We start from the raw sequence: 21,225 nt of genomic DNA, 5'->3' as shown, positions 1-21,225 counted from the left end.
AACAAATACATATAAAACGTATTTTGCACGCAGTTTCTCAGCTGCAAATCGTCCGGTTGTTTGTACCAATCCCCGAATCTCATGCATCCCCGAGACCGATGCTAAGAGCCCTCAGGGTCTGCTGTTTTGTATTGAAATATTCCACTCTAGCCGACGATTCATCTGCCGCGAGCGTTCCAATTAATTGCGTTTGAAGATTTATTCCCATTTTATGGGTTGGACAATTTCAAGAATTAATGAACATTTTTTTTATGGCCGAATTATATATTTAGGGGTTTTTTTCCTGCCAAAGACGACATGACCCGGAATGCACCCAGTCTTAACTGACCCAGTAAACTAAAGGAGAGTAGCGGCTGGAGAGGGCGAAAACGGGCTACCACCACCACCACCACGACTCTGGGTTGTGTGGTCAGCAGAGGGCAGTGCGGACACATCTCCTCTCTTCCCATCTCTTCCCATCCCATCTCCTGTCTTCTCCCAAGTGCGGCTCTCTAAGCAGCACGGCCGCCGCCGTGTCGTGTACACCACCACCACCACCACGGTGCATTGCGCCTCACCAATTGGAAACAACAACAAAACAACAAGACAACGTCTCTCCTTGGCGTACTGGCTGCTGACCCCTGGACAAGGCCGACCTGCTGTGACTCCCTGCCCCGCTACCACGACCCCTACCACTACCCCAACCCCTATCACTATCACTACTCCCATCACTACCCCTACCACTACCCCAACCCCTATCACTATCACTACTCCCATCACTACCCCTACCACTACCCCAACCCCTATCACTATCACTACTCCCATCACTACCCCTACCACTACCCCTACCACTACCCCAACCCCTATCACTATCACTACTCCCATCACTACCCCTACCACTACCCCAACCCCTAACACTACCCGTCCTGAACCACCTGTTCTCCTGCCACCATCACTGCACCACCACTTTTAACGGCAACAACAACAACAGCCCCACTCTAAAATCTCCACCACTTCTCGTCCTTCACGTGCAATCATTCAATCGCCGCAAAGCGCCTCGGGGTACGAAGGCGCCAGATACATCTGGACAGGATGTGATCCGACATCGTCGTTGCCCTGCCGCCACAACACAACACCACAACACCACAACACAACACCTGCCGCCACAACACCTGCCACCACAACACCTGCCGCCACAACACCACCGACTCGCCACACTCGAGACAGACAGCCCGCATGCAGCCCCGGACTCCACCCGGAGGAATCATCAACAACAAGAAGTGTCCATCACGCGCGGGCGCAGTCCGAGACGCGCAAATCTTAAACGACGACGCTGCGGCAGTATGTGCAGCGAAAAACAAACAAACGTTACGCTTCGATGTAAAGCTTTCGTGACTGCAGGGATTCATCTTCTTGGTTCTTTCGGTACAGTCACGTAGAAGGGAAATAATAAAATAAAAACATAATAAAATATTATATTATTATTTTATTATGTTTTATTTTTATTATGTTATTACTTCCCTTCTACGTGACTTTACCGAAAGAACCAAGATGATGAAACGTTAAGCTGTATAGAAACATTAGTTGTTTTCCTCTCTGACGTTTGATTGTTGTGCATTCTGTACTTGTACACTGCCCGCAGAGTGTGCGCGCGCGTGTTAACGTGTTGGCGATGTCGTCATGTGTTTATATCGTGCACGAGTGAACTGCTTTCTTAACCCGTGCTAACAACGCGCGTGCGTCCTCTACGCGGCGCGTAAGAACCGGTTCAAGCGCGATTCACGTCCTCGATGGCACTCGGCTGGAGACGATTATCGGTGTTCTCGCCGCGTCGGGTAAAACCGCGGCGTTGTGAATTGGGGTGTTCATCGATACTCGCACGGCGCGACAGCACACGGGCACTGGTACGGTACCAACGGACGCCGGGGTTCCTCTGCAATCACTACAATACGTGTGCAATGACAATAGAGCCTGCACGCGGTGTGACGGGACTAGTGGCCACGGGAGGTAATGACAGAGGGGAGTCGGCCTGCAGTACGAGTGGACTAGTGGCTATGGGAGGTAATGACAGGGGAGTCAGTTGTGAGTGCGAAGGGATCGGTGGCCACGGGAGGTAATGACAGGGGAGACAGTTGTGAGTGCGAAGGGACTGGTGGCCACAGGGGGTAATGACAGGGGAGTCAGTTGTGAGTGTGAAGAGACTGGTGGCCACGGGAAGTAATGGCAGGGGATTCGGCCTGCAGTACGAGTGGACTAGTGGCTATGGGAGGTAATGACAGGGGAGTCAGTTGTGAGTGCGAAGGGACTGGTGGCCACGGGAGGTAATGACAGGGGAGTCAGTTGTGAGTGTGAAGAGACTGGTGGCCACGGGAAGTAATGGCAGGGGATTCGGCCTGCAGTATGAGTGGACTAGTGGCTATGGGAGGTAATGACAGGGGAGTCAGTTGTGAGTGCGAAGGGACTGGTGGCCACGGGAGGTAATGACAGGGGAGTCAGTTGTGAGTGTGAAGAGACTGGTGGCCACGGGAAGTAATGACAGGGGAGTCAGTTGTGAGTGCGAATGGACTAGTGGCTATGGGAGGTAATGACAGGGGAGTCAGTTGTGAGTGCGAAGGGACTGGTGGCCATGGGAGGTAATGACAGGGGAGTCAGCTGTGAGTGCGAAGGGACTGGTGGCTACGGGAATGTTCAAGAAAGGAGCGTGGTCAGGTGACGGAAGAGGACGGTGGAGTCTACCAGTAGAGGGAGCGTCCAGAGTCAGTGAGAATGATCGAGAAGGGGGGCGTGGCCTCGTGTTGGTACAGAAAGGAGATGCGCGGGAGACTCGGGGCTGTTGCGGTGGAATCTCCGCCTGATGTCAAGTGAACGTGTCTTCAATGAAGTGCCATCTCCAGAAAAGTGTGTCAAGTCGTCATTACACGTGTACAAACTTTATCAAAGCGCGTCCGTTTCGGTAAAGGACGATAATATTTAAAAACTGCCGTGTCCACCGCTGTGTATTTCCTTATGTGCTGCGACGAAGGTGAGTGGTGGTTGATGGTGGTGGTGCTTGACTCGATAGTCCACCTGCCGGCGTGACTCTTTGTCTTCATGAGGCCACCATCGGATATGTCGTCATCACCGGGGATTCATTTCTCAAGGAATATTTTACGGGTCGCCGGTCCACAGGGGAAATGGCAAGTGGTCAGTACCCACAGCGATAACAAAAACGAAACTATGTTTTTTGTTTTACCAGGTTAAGGCCCACTGAGTTATGTAGCTCTTTTTCAGAAGCGACCTGGCTGGCCTCAAATGATAGCTCAGCGAAGTGGCTTATTATCACGTGGAGATTTATAACAGCCGCATACTCTAAACGCACGTTTCTAAATGTGGAGGGCAAAGCCGGAGGACCTGGAGAAAAATCCACGCGACCACGGGGAGAGAGAGAGAGACACCGCAAACTCCAAATATACAGCAGCAGGCGTCAGGGTCGGGATCGAACCCACGACCTCCTTGCACACCAGGCGTAAGCGAGGGGCATACTGGGTGTGGTGTGCCGGGAAATATTTTCCACACCGGAGAACCGGACAGACCCAGCTGCAGTTGATCACCGATGATAAAAGCTGCTGGCAGTCTCTGCAGCGTCTGCTCCTCTGCCTCCAAGAGCAGGGATTTTGTCGATTCAAGTTCGAACCAAAGGCCACACGCCCGGCTGGCGATATGGGCCATTTAATCGGTTACCGTGACGGTATTATTTATGAGGGCTTGGGAATGCCCACTGGGACCTCTGGGGCAGCACCGTAGACGCTACCAGGGCAGGTCTCGAGGGGGTTTTGCCCGGTTAGCCCAAGATACCCTCCCGTGGCTGATAGACCTTGCGAGATGCTGAGCAATGGGAAATTGTGAGAAATGGGAGATGAGAAATGGGAGATGATGAGAAATGGGAGTTGCGAGGAGAGTTTACCAGAGCGAGCGCCTACACACACGCCTGTCACTCGTGATGGATGGCCTTGATGATGATCCTGTAAGATGATAATATATATGATGATGGTCTTTGGTTCTTTCGGTAAAGTCACGTAGGTATAAAATAAGATAAATCACGACGTTTCGATTGCAACACAAGCAATCATCGAATAAAACAAATCACTGCGTTTCGATGATTGCTTGTGTTGCAATCGAAACGTCGTGATTTATTTTAGTTTATACCTACGTGACTTTACCGAAAGAACCAAAGAGTATGGATTCCTGCAGTCACGAAAGCTTCAAATCTGCATGATGATGATCGAACTTCATTTAATATAGTACCCTTTACAATAAAATTGTCACAGAGCCTATATAAATGGTGACGACTGTTTTCACTTTGTAAAACTATAATAATACAATTTTTATTTTACCAGGTAAAGCCCACTGAGCTATGTAGCTCTTTTTCAGAAGCGACCTGGCCACAAATGATAGCTCAATTAAGTGGCTTATCACATGGAAATCTATAGCAGCCAAATACTTTCAACGCATGATGTTGATTCTAAATATGGAGGGAAAAACCGGAGGCACTGGAGAAACATCCACACGATCGTGGAGAAAGAGACATGCATACTCTAAATATACAGGCATCAGGGTCGGGATCGAATCCATGGCCTCCTGTATACCAGGCGAGGTAGTCAACATCTCACCACCATGGCGCCTGCAAAAGGAGTATGATGATTCTGCACGTGATTATGATGTAGATCATGAGGATCATGATCCTGCAATTATCATGACGATTCTGATGATTTTAACAATGACTATGCTGTACCAGTGACGAATTGGCACGTTTTGCTTATGTGACAACCCTTACTAGTTGGCTGTGTCGGGTGGTGGCGGGTTTTAATGACACTTTAATATATTTACGCGATCTAACCCAAAAACCTCTCCTATGAATGACAATGTGCATGATGATTATCCTGTAGATGCCACTGATAATAAAGCTAACCACGGCAACCCAACACCTTGAACCACTCAAAAACAGAACACCACCACCACCAACAACTTAAGATCAATTAATTAATTGGTAGACACCACGTAACAATTATCACCCGCTGCTGTGAAAACTTAATAAAAAAAACCCAATGAGGCTAAGTGAGGCTTTCCTGGGTAGAAAAAGCAAAATAACAATCACCAACAACAACAACAACAAACTTTACCCACAGATCCTGTCCATCGTGCAACGACCGCCTGTCCACCGCACGGGCACGCACGCACACACACGCACGCACGAGCACGCACCTTGAACTCCTTCTCGATGTTGGCGAGCGTGGCCAGCTCGTCGCTGAGCTCGAGCGCGGCGAGCACGGGGTCCTCGCTGGACAGCGACAGGTAAGCGGCGCTCGCCAGCCCCCGGTACGCGTTGATGCGCGAGCGCGAGTGGCTGAACGAGTCGCCGGCGCGGTGCCGCTCGGCGCACTCGCCGCACGCGCAGAAGTAGTCGTGGGGCCGCTCGATGCGCGCGCCTTTGCGCAGCAGGATGTGCACCACCTCGAACTCCTGGCGGTGCGCGGCCAGCACGAGCGGCGTCACGTCGTGCGAGAAGCGCGTGCCGTCTTCGTCGTACGCGTAGAAGTCGTCGCTCGGGTCCAGCTGCCCGCGGGGCCGCGGCGCCAGACGGCGGCCGCCCGCGAACGCCGGGTTGCTCAGGATGGCCTCCACGATGCGCACGTACCTGCCGGCGGGCGTGGCGGCGGCCGACGTTTCGGTTAAAATCGGCGCCGACCGCCACCCGCGAGCCCGGGTCACGGTCATCCCCACGGCAACCTCCCCCCGCAGATCGAGAGCAAGAAAAGCGGTCCTACAAGGCATCGCCATCACTTGGATGCACGGCGAATCTGTGCGACCGCCCTGGGTCCCGCGCTTTGGGGGGCTGACGGCGGGGGGCGCGCTTGTGACGTCACGGTGTCACGTATTCTCCGGTTTAGTTTGAAGGCGTCGGCGTGATTTGCCCTGGGCCCCGCACCCCCCCTATGGACGGCCGCGCCTACAGCTACTCTAATCTCCCCGACCCTAAACCCCAACGCGAAGCCCTCACCCATAATGCCTGACCCTTAACTTAAACCCTCAGCTTAAATACTAACCTTAAATATAAATAATAACCCCAACCATCAACCACCATCCCTACCCATCATCCCTACCCCCTAACCCTAAATCCTAACCTCCCAACCCCAACAATGAAAACTACCTCCAACCCTAACTGTTCACCCTAAACCCGAGCCGTAAATACTAACCCACAGTCACACACCCTAAACTTTAACTGTATTCTCTAACCTAAACCCAACTCTAAAACCCTAACCTTCACCCTTACACATTCCTGCGGAGGGAGCTGGTAGGAACGTTGGGTTGCTCGGTCAATGGCCAGGGTCAACGGCGGCGTGGTGTATTCCGCAAATATGCCCGACTGTGAGGGCGGGCACAAGCCGGCGTGAGTAGGTTAAACGTTGAGTTTTATAAGGGCACCACGGGGTGACCAGCCCCTCCCCACCCAGCCCCACCCCTCCCACATTTCTCGTGGTGTTGTTCGTTTTGAAGCACCCTGTACTGCAACGGCCTGAGGCTATTATAATATTCGTATGGCTTTATAATTCACCCCCTATTTATCAATCATGAGCCAGTCCATAGCCTGAGGGGCTGAGAGGTCTGCAGACCGATACCACTCCACCATCTATCTCCCTGCCTTCTGCCGATTTCAATACCCCCCCCACCCCTCGTTCTTGGCGGCTGCCTGCAGAAGCGATGTGGACACTGACAGCCCTTCGCTGAGTCTCGCAGAGCCCTCAAGAGTCCATGCCAGGGTGTCCCCGTGCTTTGGAAAATGTGTCAAGTCTGTTGTTGTAAACTGTTAACTTTTCTTTTTGCACTTGGGATGAAAATGGAGCGCTTGGAGAAAAGTGCGTTCACGTGACAACGAACGCGGACATTGATGTTGCTGGCCGCCTACTTGCTGTGCAGTGTCTCTCACCGGCATTGATTTCCTTCACGGGCTGACGTCTCGCTAAGTCAGATGCCTGCGCCGCTACCGCGAGCGGTTTTGTTGTGTAATTGAAATATCTACACGTCGTTATTGCGCAAACGTTTTACCGATTTACTGGCGTAGTGGTTGAATGCACTGCATTGTGAAGGTGGAGACTCCACGCCATGGCTACCAACTCGTGGCAAACCATATCGAGAACTTCCCAGGGCTCCCCTCCTCCTCAGCGGTCCGCACCGTCCGGCGTGGTGGAGAGCGCCGTGGCTTGGGGAGGGCCTTCATCCAGCAGTGGATTAAAGAGGGGTCTGCCAAATATTTTTTTCTTTCTTAACATGCAAACCGTTTTCATTTTGCTTTGTTTTCTGTACTAGTTCCCCTGCCAATGGGTGAACTGATCTTCACCCTAACGCCTCGCAAGCATTGATTGGAAATTAAAAAAAGTATCAATTAAAAAAAAATCAAGCAGAACGCCGGAGCTGTGCGTGTGTCGAGAGGTAGTTCCCCGGCCTCACCACTCGACTTGCACCGCCTGACCCGCAACGTGATGCCCGCGGACTGGACGGCCCCCCGCCAGTGCCCCGTGCACCGCGCGTGGTGCCCTGGGAGGAGCGGTGGTGCAGTGGTGTCGGCGCACTGAGCTGTTGTGGACCTGGCCACGTGACCCACTTGAGTTCCATCTTTCCCGGCCACGGCGAACGTCAGTGGTGGGCGATATATCTGAGCTGCTGGTGGGCACACCCTTTCACTAACCCACACCACAATCACCAGCGTGGTGGAGTATGGCCAACCCCCCCCCCCCCCCCAAGGACCGAGAGGAGTTTGGCGCTTTTTATCCATCAGTGGATGACAAAGAGCCGCGAGAATCGAAGAACACAATTCCATCCTCTGTGATCAACTCCTGCTAGAGCTCCCAACGAAGTCTATGACTGCGTGTGCGAAGGCACTCGGGGTTAGATTCATAAGCAGTGAGTTCAGCGAGGCGTCGGTCTAAGCCTCTCGCCTCATTAACCAACAGGAGAGAGGGTAGGGCACAGGGACTACAGTCCCGTGCCTGCCATTGGTATAAACGCACAAAGATAAAGATGTCTCGCTTAGGCAGACAACCGGTTGGGGTGCCGTTACCGAGCACCTGCTAAGGCAGGGAGAGCGCGGCGGTGTGGCCAACCCAACCCCCAGCCGCCTTTGTCTCTCTCTCTCTCGAGTGCTCACGTTTCACACGTTACGTCGGTTACTTCTTCAACAACGCTCAGTCCACAGAGAGGAGACCCAGGACCGGTTCTGATATCGCTCGCCTCTGATGTTGGCCGTGGCCGGGAATCGAACTCGCGTCGCTGGGTTGGTAGCGCGGTGCAGTAACCGCTCCGTTGTCGCTCCCCGCAAAGCATCATCATTGTCGGCAACACCTGCGACCAGTCCACGGCTGGACGAAGGCTTCTTCAGGTTCATTGCCACCTCTGCCGCAGGACTCTGCAGTGGCGAGATGTTATCGCCCTCGCCTGGTATGCAGGAGCTCGTGGGTTCGATCCTGACCCTGACACCTGCTGTATATCTGGAGTTTGCATGTTCTCTCCGTGGTTGCGTGGATTTTTCTCCGGGTCCTCCAGTTTTTCCCTCCATATTTAGATTATTTAGATGCTGTAAATGTCCACACAAGCCACTTCATTGACATATCATTTGTGGTCAGCCAGGTCGCTTCTGAAAAACAGCAACATAGCTCAGTGGGCCTTAACCTGGTTGAATAAAATGGTTTAGTTTTAGCTCATCTCATCGCTCCATCTCCATGGCGCTAAATGTTTCTCTTTGACGTCTCTCCATCACCAATCTTGTCCCATCAGCCATCGTGAGTCGTGTGCTCGCCCTCTCATACTTTTCAGCAGTCAATGTGATGACTCACAATGCCTTCCTCTGAGTGTAATTATATCTCGAGCATGCATCTCTCCACCCTTGTTTGTGTCATGCTAAGTTCTTGTTGCGTTGGCCATGTTTACGATCTGTATGTGTCTAAGCGAACGATACGCACGTGTCGTCTTTGTTAGAGAAGGATCCCCCGTGTCGCCTTAACAGACTGTTGGGGCAAGTGCTGTTAGCGAGCACCTATGAAGGCCGACACGGCACACGATGGGGTGGATGGCCAGCACCACGCCCGACCGCCTTTGTCTCCCCAGTGGCGATGTTTACACACCGTAGCAGGTACTCATTTGAGGCTGAGTCGACCTAGGGAAGGCCCAGGACCAGTTCAAATAATCGCCACCGGTATTGGCCGGGTCGCCAGGTTCGTAGCGCGGCGCGCTAACCGCTGCACAAGCGCTCCCCATTTGTAAGCCAGACACGACTCCGACAACTGCACGTGTGCTGACAACTTTCCTCTGTAGCTACATTGGTGCCCTGCTGCTCAATGATAGATTAATTAATTATATTATTATTTATATAATTTGTATTGTTGACAATCATTCTCGGTGTATTTCCCATTGTTGTACACGACTCTTGCGTGGGTTATTTTTTATCACATTTATGTTGAGCCCTGCTCTGCACTCTTCTCTATTGGGTTCCTCGATCATTTCCCGTGCTTTATTTCCATCGGTTGTTATAATGATTGTGTCATCGGCAAATCCGAGATGGCTAATAACATTTTTCCATTTATATACGTGCCATTATTTCTCTCGTACAATGTTTCCCTCTCCCAGAAAAAAAAAAATTCGCTTCTGTAGTGCCGCTGTGAATATCCTTGATGAGAATCCCTCTCCCCGCATGAGTGCTCTTCTCGATTTGTACCTTGTTACGTAACGTATATGTCGTCTCAGCTTAGCCGTTCCATCTTCGCAAAAGGTTTTTGTAAAAAAAAATCGTTATAAAGGACACGGTGTGTAAAGCGTCTTCCGCTGAATTAAAAAAATGTAATATTTCCCCATAGTCTTCGCTGCTTGATATTTATTTGATACGTTTTTTTAATGACGTATCCCATCCTGATAGTAGGTTTTTACCCTTTTAACTGGTACAAAACTGACACCTTTATTCAAGGCATCATGTCTGCAATGACCACAACACAAGTAGTCAAAAAAGCAAACAAAAAGAAGCAACTCTGATAAGGATGATAATATGCACTGTCCTTGAAGTTGATTGGCCCACACCCGAGACGGCTTTCTTTAGAGCCTAGTCCCCATTGGTGTAGGGCCAGATGACACCAGAAGGCGTACAACTCAAACACAGTGCAATATCAGAGTATTGAGAGCTCGGGGTAAGCATTTACACTATGAGATCTCTTTTACCAGTGGCAAAGTATGATAGTAGGTTTTTACCCTTTTAACTGGTACAAAACTGACACCTTTATTCAAGGCATCATGTCTGCAATGACCACAACACAAGTAGTCAAAAAAGCAAACAAAAAGAAGCAACTCTGATAAGGATGATAATATGCACTGTCCTTGAAGTTGATTGGCCCACACCCGAGACGGCTTTCTTTAGAGCCTAGTCCCCATTGGTGTAGGGCCAGATGACACCAGAAGGCGTACAACTCAAACACAGTGCAATATCAGAGTATTGAGAGCTCGGGGTAAGCATTTACACTATGAGATCTCTTTTACCAGTGGCAAAGTATGATAGTAGGTTTTTACCCTTTTAACTGGTACAAAACTGACACCTTTATTCAAGGCATCATGTCTGCAATGACCACAACACAAGTAGTCAAAAAAGCAAACAAAAAGAAGCAACTCTGATAAGGATGATAATATGCACTGTCCTTGAAGTTGATTGGCCCACACCCGAGACGGCTTTCTTTAGAGCCTAGTCCCCATTGGTGTAGGGCCAGATGACACCAGAAGGCGTACAACTCAAACACAGTGCAATATCAGAGTATTGAGAGCTCGGGGTAAGCATTTACACTATGAGATCTCTTTTACCAGTGGCAAAGTATGATAGTAGGTTTTTACCCTTTTAACTGGTACAAAACTGACACCTTTATTCAAGGCATCATGTCTGCAATGACCACAACACAAGTAGTCAAAAAAGCAAACAAAAAGAAGCAACTCTGATAAGGATGATAATATGCACTGTCCTTGAAGTTGATTGGCCCACACCCGAGACGGCTTTCTTTAGAGCCTAGTCCCCATTGGTGTAGGGCCAGATGACACCAGAAGGCGTACAACTCAAACACAGTGCAATATCAGAGTATTGAGAGCTCGGGGTAAGCATTTACACTATGAGATCTCTTTTACCAGTGGCAAAGTATGATAGTAGGTTTTTACCCTTTTAACTGGTACAAAACTGACACCTTTATTCAAGGCATCATGTCTGCAATGACCACAACACAAGTAGTCAAAAAAGCAAACAAAAAGAAGCAACTCTGATAAGGATGATAATATGCACTGTCCTTGAAGTTGATTGGCCCACACCCGAGACGGCTTTCTTTAGAGCCTAGTCCCCATTGGTGTAGGGCCAGATGACACCAGAAGGCGTACAACTCAAACACAGTGCAATATCAGAGTATTGAGAGCTCGGGGTAAGCATTTACACTATGAGATCTCTTTTACCAGTGGCAAAGTATGATAGTAGGTTTTTACCCTTTTAACTGGTACAAAACTGACACCTTTATTCAAGGCATCATGTCTGCAATGACCACAACACAAGTAGTCAAAAAAGCAAACAAAAAGAAGCAACTCTGATAAGGATGATAATATGCACTGTCCTTGAAGTTGATTGGCCCACACCCGAGACGGCTTTCTTTAGAGCCTAGTCCCCATTGGTGTAGGGCCAGATGACACCAGAAGGCGTACAACTCAAACACAGTGCAATATCAGAGTATTGAGAGCTCGGGGTAAGCATTTACACTATGAGATCTCTTTTACCAGTGGCAAAGTATGATAGTAGGTTTTTACCCTTTTAACTGGTACAAAACTGACACCTTTATTCAAGGCATCATGTCTGCAATGACCACAACACAAGTAGTCAAAAAAGCAAACAAAAAGAAGCAACTCTGATAAGGATGATAATATGCACTGTCCTTGAAGTTGATTGGCCCACACCCGAGACGGCTTTCTTTAGAGCCTAGTCCCCATTGGTGTAGGGCCAGATGACACCAGAAGGCGTACAACTCAAACACAGTGCAATATCAGAGTATTGAGAGCTCGGGGTAAGCATTTACACTATGAGATCTCTTTTACCAGTGGCAAAGTATGATAGTAGGTTTTTACCCTTTTAACTGGTACAAAACTGACACCTTTATTCAAGGCATCATGTCTGCAATGACCACAACACAAGTAGTCAAAAAAGCAAACAAAAAGAAGCAACTCTGATAAGGATGATAATATGCACTGTCCTTGAAGTTGATTGGCCCACACCCGAGACGGCTTTCTTTAGAGCCTAGTCCCCATTGGTGTAGGGCCAGATGACACCAGAAGGCGTACAACTCAAACACAGTGCAATATCAGAGTATTGAGAGCTCGGGGTAAGCATTTACACTATGAGATCTCTTTTACCAGTGGCAAAGTATGATAGTAGGTTTTTACCCTTTTAACTGGTACAAAACTGACACCTTTATTCAAGGCATCATGTCTGCAATGACCACAACACAAGTAGTCAAAAAAGCAAACAAAAAGAAGCAACTCTGATAAGGATGATAATATGCACTGTCCTTGAAGTTGATTGGCCCACACTTGTGTTGTGGTCATTGCAGACATGATGCCTTGAATAAAGGTGTCAGTTTTGTACCAGTTAAAAGGGTAAAAACCTACTATCATACTTTGCCACTGGTAAAAGAGATCTCATAGTGTAAATGCTTACCCCGAGCTCTCAATACTCTGATATTGCACTGTGTTTGAGTTGTACGCCTTCTGGTGTCATCTGGCCCTACACCAATGGGGACTAGGCTCTAAAGAAAGCCGTCTCGGGTGTGGGCCAATCAACTTCAAGGACAGTGCATATTATCATCCTTATCAGAGTTGCTTCTTTTTGTTTGCTTTTTTGACTACTTGTGTTGTGGTCATTGCAGACATGATGCCTTGAATAAAGGTGTCAGTTTTGTACCAGTTAAAAGGGTAAAAACCTACTATCATACTTTGCCACTGGTAAAAGAGATCTCATAGTGTATCCCATCCTCTCAAGCACCAACTCATCCACTCGCATCGCACTTAGTAGCCTGTCACCCACTCCACTGCTCGCTCATCCTCCTGTCCTCCTCCGCTCGCTCGCTCGCTCACCACGCACACCAATTGTCGAACGAATACGTTCTAAGTTCGCACTCATTACACACAAAGTGCTCGCCACAAATGAACCACAACACCTCGCTGATCTCGTCAATGAGCATAAACCACCATCACGCGAACTCCGCTGGTCATCCTCGCAGCAGAAGCAGCAGCGGCTTTTGGCTCGCCATCGAGCAAAGGCGGTGGTCACCGCATCGCGATGCGCTTTCAGACGCGCTTCTGCGGCCGTCTGGAACGCTCTTCCTTCCGATATTAAGAAGCCACCGGAGCTATCCACTTTTAAATCATCATCATCATCATCTAGATTGACAAACTGATTTCTTTACAACTTATTTTATGCTTTTGTTTGTTGTCCGTCCCCCGCACCTCCGATTTGCACGGTTGGCTACGTACGGTGCGAAAGAAGTTCAACACACGCACACTCCTCTCCCGCACTCACCCCTTGCTGATGGCGAGCAGCAGCGCGTCGCCGACGCGCGCCAGCCCCTCCTGCTTGAGCAGCAGCTCGGTCACCTCCAGGTGCTCGTTGCCAACGGCGAGCTGCAGCGCGTTCTGGCCCATGTAGTCGACGCAGTTCACGTTGATGGGCCGCTCGCCGAGCCCCTCCAGCATGCGCCGCACCACGGGGATGTTGCCGTACTCGGCCGCGTCCAGGAAGCGCTCCTCGTCGGCCGTGAGGCTGGCGGCGCGAGCCCCGAACATGTACGCGGGGCTGCGGCCCGCCTGCCGGCGGCCGGCCTTGTCACGCGGCCCCGTGGGCCGACGCAGCATGCACGAGGGCTGAGCGCGCAGCGGGGGCGCGCGTCTGCGGGGTGGGGAAGGGTGCGGGGTGGGGGTTGTGGTGAGGAGGCGAGGGTGCGAGAGAGCGGCTTGCTCAGCTGCTCATGTCGTCCTCGTCGTCATTCTCAACGAAATCGCTCAATTTCTCACCCGTTCGTTCGCTCGTTGTTCTGCACTCACACCCCTCCACCACGCTTCCATTCGCCCCGTCACCCGTTCACCAAATCTCGCTTTCTCGGAGCACCTCGCTCACTCCTCCGCCACCCAGCGCTGGATTAAGTTCGATGGGAGCCTGGGGCTGTGGTAGATTTTTGGAGGCCCCCTCTTTGTCCATCCAATTCCTCCCCCTTACTGTTTCACTACCACCACCGCTACCGCGACTCATGCCTGATGCCAAACGGTACACTCTCATTCTGCTTGGTTATTGCAGTTGCAGTTGTTTTCCCTTATAAATGGGGATATGCAAATTGTCAAGCTGCGCGGCCCTATAAGCTTCACCCCCTAAAGGAAATCTGTCCCTGGTCCTAGAATCCGCGCGTGACCCCACGCGCGTTGAACGAGGAGGGACGGACGAATGACGGCGCACGGGAATTGCGCCGTGCGATGTGGGCCAACAATGTGTGTTTGTGTTCGCGAAGGTTTTTGTTTTTGTTGACGACTGCGTGGGGATTGTTTGGCCGGCGTGGTGCGGCTCTCTGGTCGGACCTCGTGCTCAACGTCGTCCTTCCCCCGGCGACCTCCGATGAGCGCGGTGGGCTCCGTGCGGCGTGCGGGAGAGGGGGTACGTAACGGCAGGTCGGGGAATGTCTCCCGTTGTGAACACTCAATGCGTCTTCAGTTGTACATGGGTGTGTGTGTGTGCTTTTAATGAGCGCCGTTTATTTAAAATGAGGTTTTTTGGATAATTGAGAGAAGGGGTTAAAAAGTAAAATGTAACGATATGTACCAGAGCACGCATCCTACTCACAAACAAGACGATGTTTGTGCTTTCAACGTTGTCAAGTTCTTCACTCAGTGTATTTAAGCAGGTGGGAAACTATTGAGACTCCAGTTTCTTGTACAGGGTGTATGCAGTTAGAATTCTCTGTATGAGTCTTATCGTCGATAACAAGATGTATTTATCCTCCTGGAGAAATCCGATAAGCTATGAAGCTTTTTTCACAGATGTCTAGAAGGGGGGGGGGGGTTAGAAAGTTATTAAAACGAAAAAACGACAGGAGTGTAAAGTTTAGGGAATGTAAGCAAATCACTAAAAGTACATACATATACTAAAACTAAACTATGTTTTATTTTACCAGGTAAAGCCCACTGAGCTACACAGCTCTTTTTCAAAAGCTACCTACCCACAAATGGTAGCTCAACAAAGTGCCTTATCGTCGTGTGGAAATGTATATCCCCCGGAGAAAAAAAACATCCATGCGACCACGTGGAGTACACGCTCGCTCCAAACAGCGGGCGTCGGGGTCAGGGTCGGACCCACGCCCTCCTTGCACACCGGGCGAGGAAGATGACACCACGCCACCGCGATCCCATTGAATTGCGGTGACGATCTCGATGGCAAGCGCTGCTGTTGTACCCATTGAGCTACCCACCAAGAAGCTCTCTTGCCAAAACATAGAAATGAGAATACATCCACGGTACTCACATGGATGGCAAAAGAGGAGTCATTTAACTCCGCTCACTGTGCCTCCCCAGGGTCGTTTCTCCCACGCTTAGCAATCACCAGATGTAGGTAGTGTACGACGGCTGTGTCCGATTTACACATGAATGGGGAATAACGGAATGGGAAGATGGGCTCTGGGGAGGCGTAACGGCCTAAATTATTTGAGAATCACTGCGTGAGGCTTAAAATTCGGCACCCTGAATGAATATCTAATTAATACCGGAGATAGGGGAGTGTTCGAGCAGGCGGTCTGAGCGATATAAAGCGACCGTGTCTTGTTCTGCACGTCGCCCATGAAGGTATCATCATTGGTTGAAGATGTATCATGTGACGGCACCTTGAACTTAACGGTCGAAATATTGTCAACGTACTCCTTGCATTAACACATTTCCAATTAACTCGTAGCCCTGTGTCAATCCACTGCCGTGATGAATGCCTCGCCACACCCGTGTCAGTCATGGGTGTGTGTCTTTTTTCCCCACCATACTTCACCACGCTGGTCAGTGCAGGTGGCGAAGGGGAGTGCCCCAGGACCAGTTCAGATATCGCTCGCTACTCATGTTAGCTGTGGCCAGGAGCAAACTCAAGTCCCCCGGGTTGCTTACATGTAGAAACATGTCAGGGTTGTTAAACGATGATCCGTAAACCAAGTCATTTTCCGAATCGATGATCGATTAGAAACTCAAGAATCCGTAAATTTCTCCCAGTGGTATTTCGTCAACGAATGAGCTGTTTTGTTGACACGCGTGATCATACACGCCGCCGTCGTCGTACACACCGCGCGGCGCTAGCGACTTTGTCTGCCAGCGGCCGTCATCTTGGGGCGCCAGTGGGAGGCCTGAAGCACCACCGTGCGGCAGGCAGCACACTTCGCTGTGGACGGGCCTCAACAACCAGGATGGGTCTCTGGGTCGCGCCACGCTCTACCCCAGCACACGTGACCTACCGAGCGGCTCAACTCGTGCACCCATTTGTTCCCGTGGTGGGTGGACAGAGGTGGGCAGATTGAACGAACTTGCTGCCTTTATTTCAACTGCCGCGCCCGGAGATCGAACGATAAGATCGGAACCGGCGACCTCTGGATTGAAAGTCCGGTGTGCTGCAAGCTATTACGCCAGGGCAGCTTATTTTGTCTCCCAGCTAAACAAAAGGGCAGCGATGTTTCGTTTATTGCTCGAGACATTTTTAGACGTACGGCTAACCGGTAAATGCGTTTCGGCCCTTTTATTTCTTGTGATTGTAATGCACTTGTTTTAACAACCCTAATGCGCGTGTGTGTACACAGCGATGTATACATTCCGTGAGTGTTTTCTTGTTTAGCAATAGCCCGACAGGTATTAACGAGCCCCTTAAGAAGCTGTGATTACCCAGCATGCTGCTCTATACAGAAAGGGGAATTGGACCCGTTCCATTACTTTGGGAAAAATGTTTTATGGGCGGGTAATAGGTAATGTGTGTGCAGTTTTCAATTGAGATGACTGCTGCGCTGTAGGAGTACAACTTGTAACTGCAGCGTAACATTTCCATGGCATTAGATGTCACCCCCCCCCCCCTCGTATAGCTACAACAGGCTGTAGGGGCAAGTGCTGTTAGCGAGGAGCAACTATGAAGGCCGCCACGGTGCACGAAGGGGTGGGTCGCCAGCACCACGCCCGGCCGCCTTTGCCTCCCCAGTGGCGATGTTTACTACACACCGCACCAGGTACTCATTTGAGGCTGAGTCGACCTAGGGGAGGCCCAGAACCTGTTCAGATAATCGTCATTGGTTTTGGTGGTGGCTGTGAGCAGGAAACTCGGGTCACCTGGTTCGTAGCGCAGCGCGTTAACCACTGCGCTACCGCTCCCCACATTATATATACTAAAACAAAGATCCCCTGTATAGCCTTAACAGACTGTTGGGGCAAGTGTTGTTAGCGAGCACCTATGAAAGCCGGCACGGCACACGAGGGGGTGGGTGGCCAACACTATGCCCGGCCGCCTTTGTCTCCCCAGTGGCGATGTTTACACACTGCACCAGGTACTCATTTGAGGCTGATTCGATCTAGGGGAGGCCCAGGGCTGGTTTAGATAATCGTCACTGGGTGTTGGCCGTGAGCGGGAATCGAACTCGGGTCACCAGGTTCGTAGTGCAGTGCACTAACAGCTACACTACCGCTTTACACACTCACACACAAACATTCTATATTCCATCATGGCAACTATCACCGTAGAGGTGAAACTGAGCACCCATTCAAATCACAAGAACCAGTGCTGAATCATTTATTGCAGTTGGCACACCGAGAGCACGTATAAATGATGCACTGCACGTTAAATGGATCTGATGATTGGGAGCCGAGGGAAGACGTATTGCTTCTGGGTGCGGAGGTTGTGGGCTGCTCACGCCCGTGTGTTTCTAAACAGCGATATGCCGCACTGTGTGGGCGGAGTGGTGGCACAGTGGTTAGCGCACTGCACTCTGACCTCTGCAAACCTTGTGGGTCGGTGCCTCCCATGCACCATGACCTCAAAGCGATGCACCAACTGCGCTGTGCTGAATCATCCGCCTGCACCGCCGCACCTGCCATGGTTAACTTGAGAGCGGAGAGCGGCAGCTGAACCGGTCCCTGGGTCCTCTCGACATTAAGCAACCCGCACTGATCACCGCGGTGACATATGGTCAGTCGTGCCCCATGAGCGACATGTCGGGGGAAGGAAGAACTTCAGCCAGCAATGGATTGAGAAAAGCCTGCCGATGTTTATTATTATCACTATCACGGTACGCTGCTGCTGCTGCGGCGTGATGGTGAGCACACCGGCTTCGCGGTTTGGAGGTCATCAGCTCGGTCTCCTGGCATGTCGGTGGCAACATCGGTGCAAGTTTCTTTAAATTCCCCCACGCCTCTGTCCACCCAACGGTTTGGATGGGCTACTTCACAGCTGAGCGGCACTTCGCGCGTGGTGGGGTGCATTGTGGGTACCCCCATCTCTTCCGAGACATTTGGCCCGCACGGAAAAGGAGGCCCAAACCACTCCATTCTACAGAGTCGAGTTAATTATTTGGCGATGCTCCTTCATTGGCAGTGGTGCACAAGCACAGAACATTCACAAAAAACCCCGCAAAATATTCGTCCGTAACGCTTTGGCGTTCGTAGGAAAAAAACAACAGTTTATAACGGCCGACGTTTCAGGTGATGGCCCTTCCTGACAGCACACAGAGAGAGGCCCGAGAGAGAGAATGCAGGCGATCTGTAGCGCTCCCTCTCGTGGAGGCACCGTACGCCCGCAGGGGCGTGAGCGAGCAATTGCAGGGCTGCCCCTTTACCTCCCGTCGTAATCGTATGCCGAGTGCAACCAAACCCAGCTGTGGCCAGGCGCAGACCTGAATGGTTCACAGGCCGCCGTCTATTCTCGCTCAAAGCGACGTGACGGGAGCTCTCGCTTGTCACTTGTTCTCATTAATAAACCGCGTGGCTCCTCCGTCGATGCCTTCATTTGTATCGATCAATTAATCGATCGTGGCATTTCATGGTAAGGCGCTAGGCGCCATCTCTTTTTTTAGAGAGAAAACGAGAATGTCCGTAGCCACGTATTGATGCGAACTATTAAAATCATGAACGGGCACGTGCGTGGTGAAACCCTCCTGTCACTCCACTGCTGGATGAAGCTCTCTTCCACGCCGTGAGGGTAGCTGCCCAGTGCGGATTGGTTAGGAGAACAGAGAATGGAGCGTAGTTGCAGCACAACAGCGGATTTGCGTCACTGCCACCTGCTGACAATGTAGCCCTGAAGCAGCCTGAAGCAGCCTACAGCACGGGTTTTACGTACAGTAGTAACTCTTGCGAAATGGTCATTGTTATACGTTAAACCAGTGTTCTCCAATGGTCATTGTTATAAAATGGTCATTGTAATAATTTAAAACAGCGTTCTCAATTGGTCATTGTCATAATGTAACCCAGCGTTCTCCATTGGCCATTGTTATAATGTAACCCAGTGTACTCCATTGCCATTGTTATAATGTAACCCAGTGTTCTCCATTGCCATTGTTATAATGTAACCCAGTGTTCTCCATTGCCATTGTTATAATGTAACCCAGTGTTCTCCATTGCCATTGTTATAATGTAACCCAGTGTTCTCCATTGCCATTGTTATAATGTAACCCAGTGTTCTCCATTGCCATTGTTATAATGTAACTCAGTGTTCTCCATTGCCATTGTTATAATGTAACTCAGTGTTCTCCATTGGCCATTGTTATAATGTAACTCAGTGTTCTCCATTGCCATTGTTATAATGTAACCCAGTGTTCTCCATTGGCATTGTTATAATGTAACCCAGTGTACTCCATTGCCATTGTTATAATGTAACTCAGCGTTCTCCATTGGCATTGTTATAATGTAACCCAGTGTTCTCCATTGCCATTGTTATAATGTAACTCAGTGTTCTCCATTGCCATTGTTATAATGTAACCCAGCGTTCTCCATTGCAAGGCCCGCGGGCCACTGGCGGCCCCTGGTGGCCTTCAGTGTGGGCCCTGACACGTGGTCCTCCGAGAGTACACAGCGAGTGACAACGCCCAACAGCAGCATCAGCATCATCGTGCTGATGCCAAACCCAGCGACGGGTTGAGATGTGTGGCGGCCCTCACACTGCTGACGTCTTATCAGCCTCTTGGGTTCTCGCTTGGTAATGTACAATAAAGCGAAACTAAGCAGAGCGGTCACCCACCCAGTCACTCTCCATGAGAACAATCATAATGAATGCACACTGTAAAATAATTAATCACAATTATAGATAATGCACAAAACGTTCATTGTTCTGAAATCTTCTAAAGGAATTGCATTAAAAGCACGGGGAGATGAAACGTGAGTCAAAGTGGAATACCTCAAACTAAACGGAGTGGCAACTCTTGAGGGATCAATCGGAAACCGGTCACGGCATTGGAGATCAGCGAGAGGATTGCAAAACGTAACAGCTCAGAGACTCCACGCTGAACGAGAAGAGACGCGAGTCGTTACACGTGAAACGTGCGCTGGCGTGGCACTGCGGTCCGCAGCAGGCGTACTGCAATGGGGGGAGCAAGGAGGAGTGATTATTTATGATCCTGGAAACACCCGAAGCTGGAGATGGATGTGAGGAGGTGCGAGGCAGGCGTCGTCACAGTGAACACTCTGAATGCCGCGTGATTTTCGCGAGCCCCAACGACTCCGTGTGCTCGATTACCCGCTGAATAATACAATCTTCTACCTGGTTTTCATGGAAATGCTTTCATCCCCAAGCCAACAAAGCCCCATCAGCTTACGACGGCAGAATCAACAACGGCAGAATGTGACAATTGTGCGCTTTGCACTGTGTATCCCTTGCACGATGGGCATGACGCAGGATGTCATATCGATGTCATGCCGAGAGCTTCATTTTTCATGGAATATTTTCCATAAACCTAAACCCCCTTGGAACCCACCCACACACTCACTCACCGCCCCCCCCACCACCCACCACCAAAAGCAGGAAAACATTTTCTGGAGCTCAGCACCCAGACAGCGTTGGCTGAAATTAAGTCCATTCTCACTCACAGACGTAACGAGAAAGCAGGCACACCACCCTGTTTCGTTTTTTCCCCCTTCTCACAAATAAACACCGACAGCCATCGGTTTCTGAAA

General features: G+C 50.4%; 1 protein-coding gene across 1 annotated transcript in view; it reads right to left on the bottom strand.

Annotated features, from left to right (window-relative positions):
* The window catches only part of LOC144937691 (short transient receptor potential channel 7-like), a 54,094-nt gene that overhangs the window by 16,737 nt on the left and 16,132 nt on the right, over positions 1-21,225 (bottom strand). Inside the window, exons 2-3 of the mRNA XM_078865110.1 lie at positions 13,589-13,954; positions 5,221-5,653 (exon numbers count right to left, since the gene is read on the bottom strand). Coding sequence (XP_078721236.1) covers positions 5,221-5,653; positions 13,589-13,954 — 799 coding nt within the window. The remainder of the gene's footprint in view (positions 1-5,220; positions 5,654-13,588; positions 13,955-21,225) is intronic.

The sequence above is a fragment of the Lampetra fluviatilis genome, chromosome 19 (genome assembly GCF_964198595.1).
Source record: "Lampetra fluviatilis chromosome 19, kcLamFluv1.1, whole genome shotgun sequence".
Classification (NCBI taxonomy): Eukaryota; Metazoa; Chordata; class Hyperoartia; order Petromyzontiformes; family Petromyzontidae; genus Lampetra; species Lampetra fluviatilis.
The sequence above is the reverse complement of the archived record's forward strand: the minus strand, read 5'-3'. Positions and strand labels throughout refer to the sequence as shown.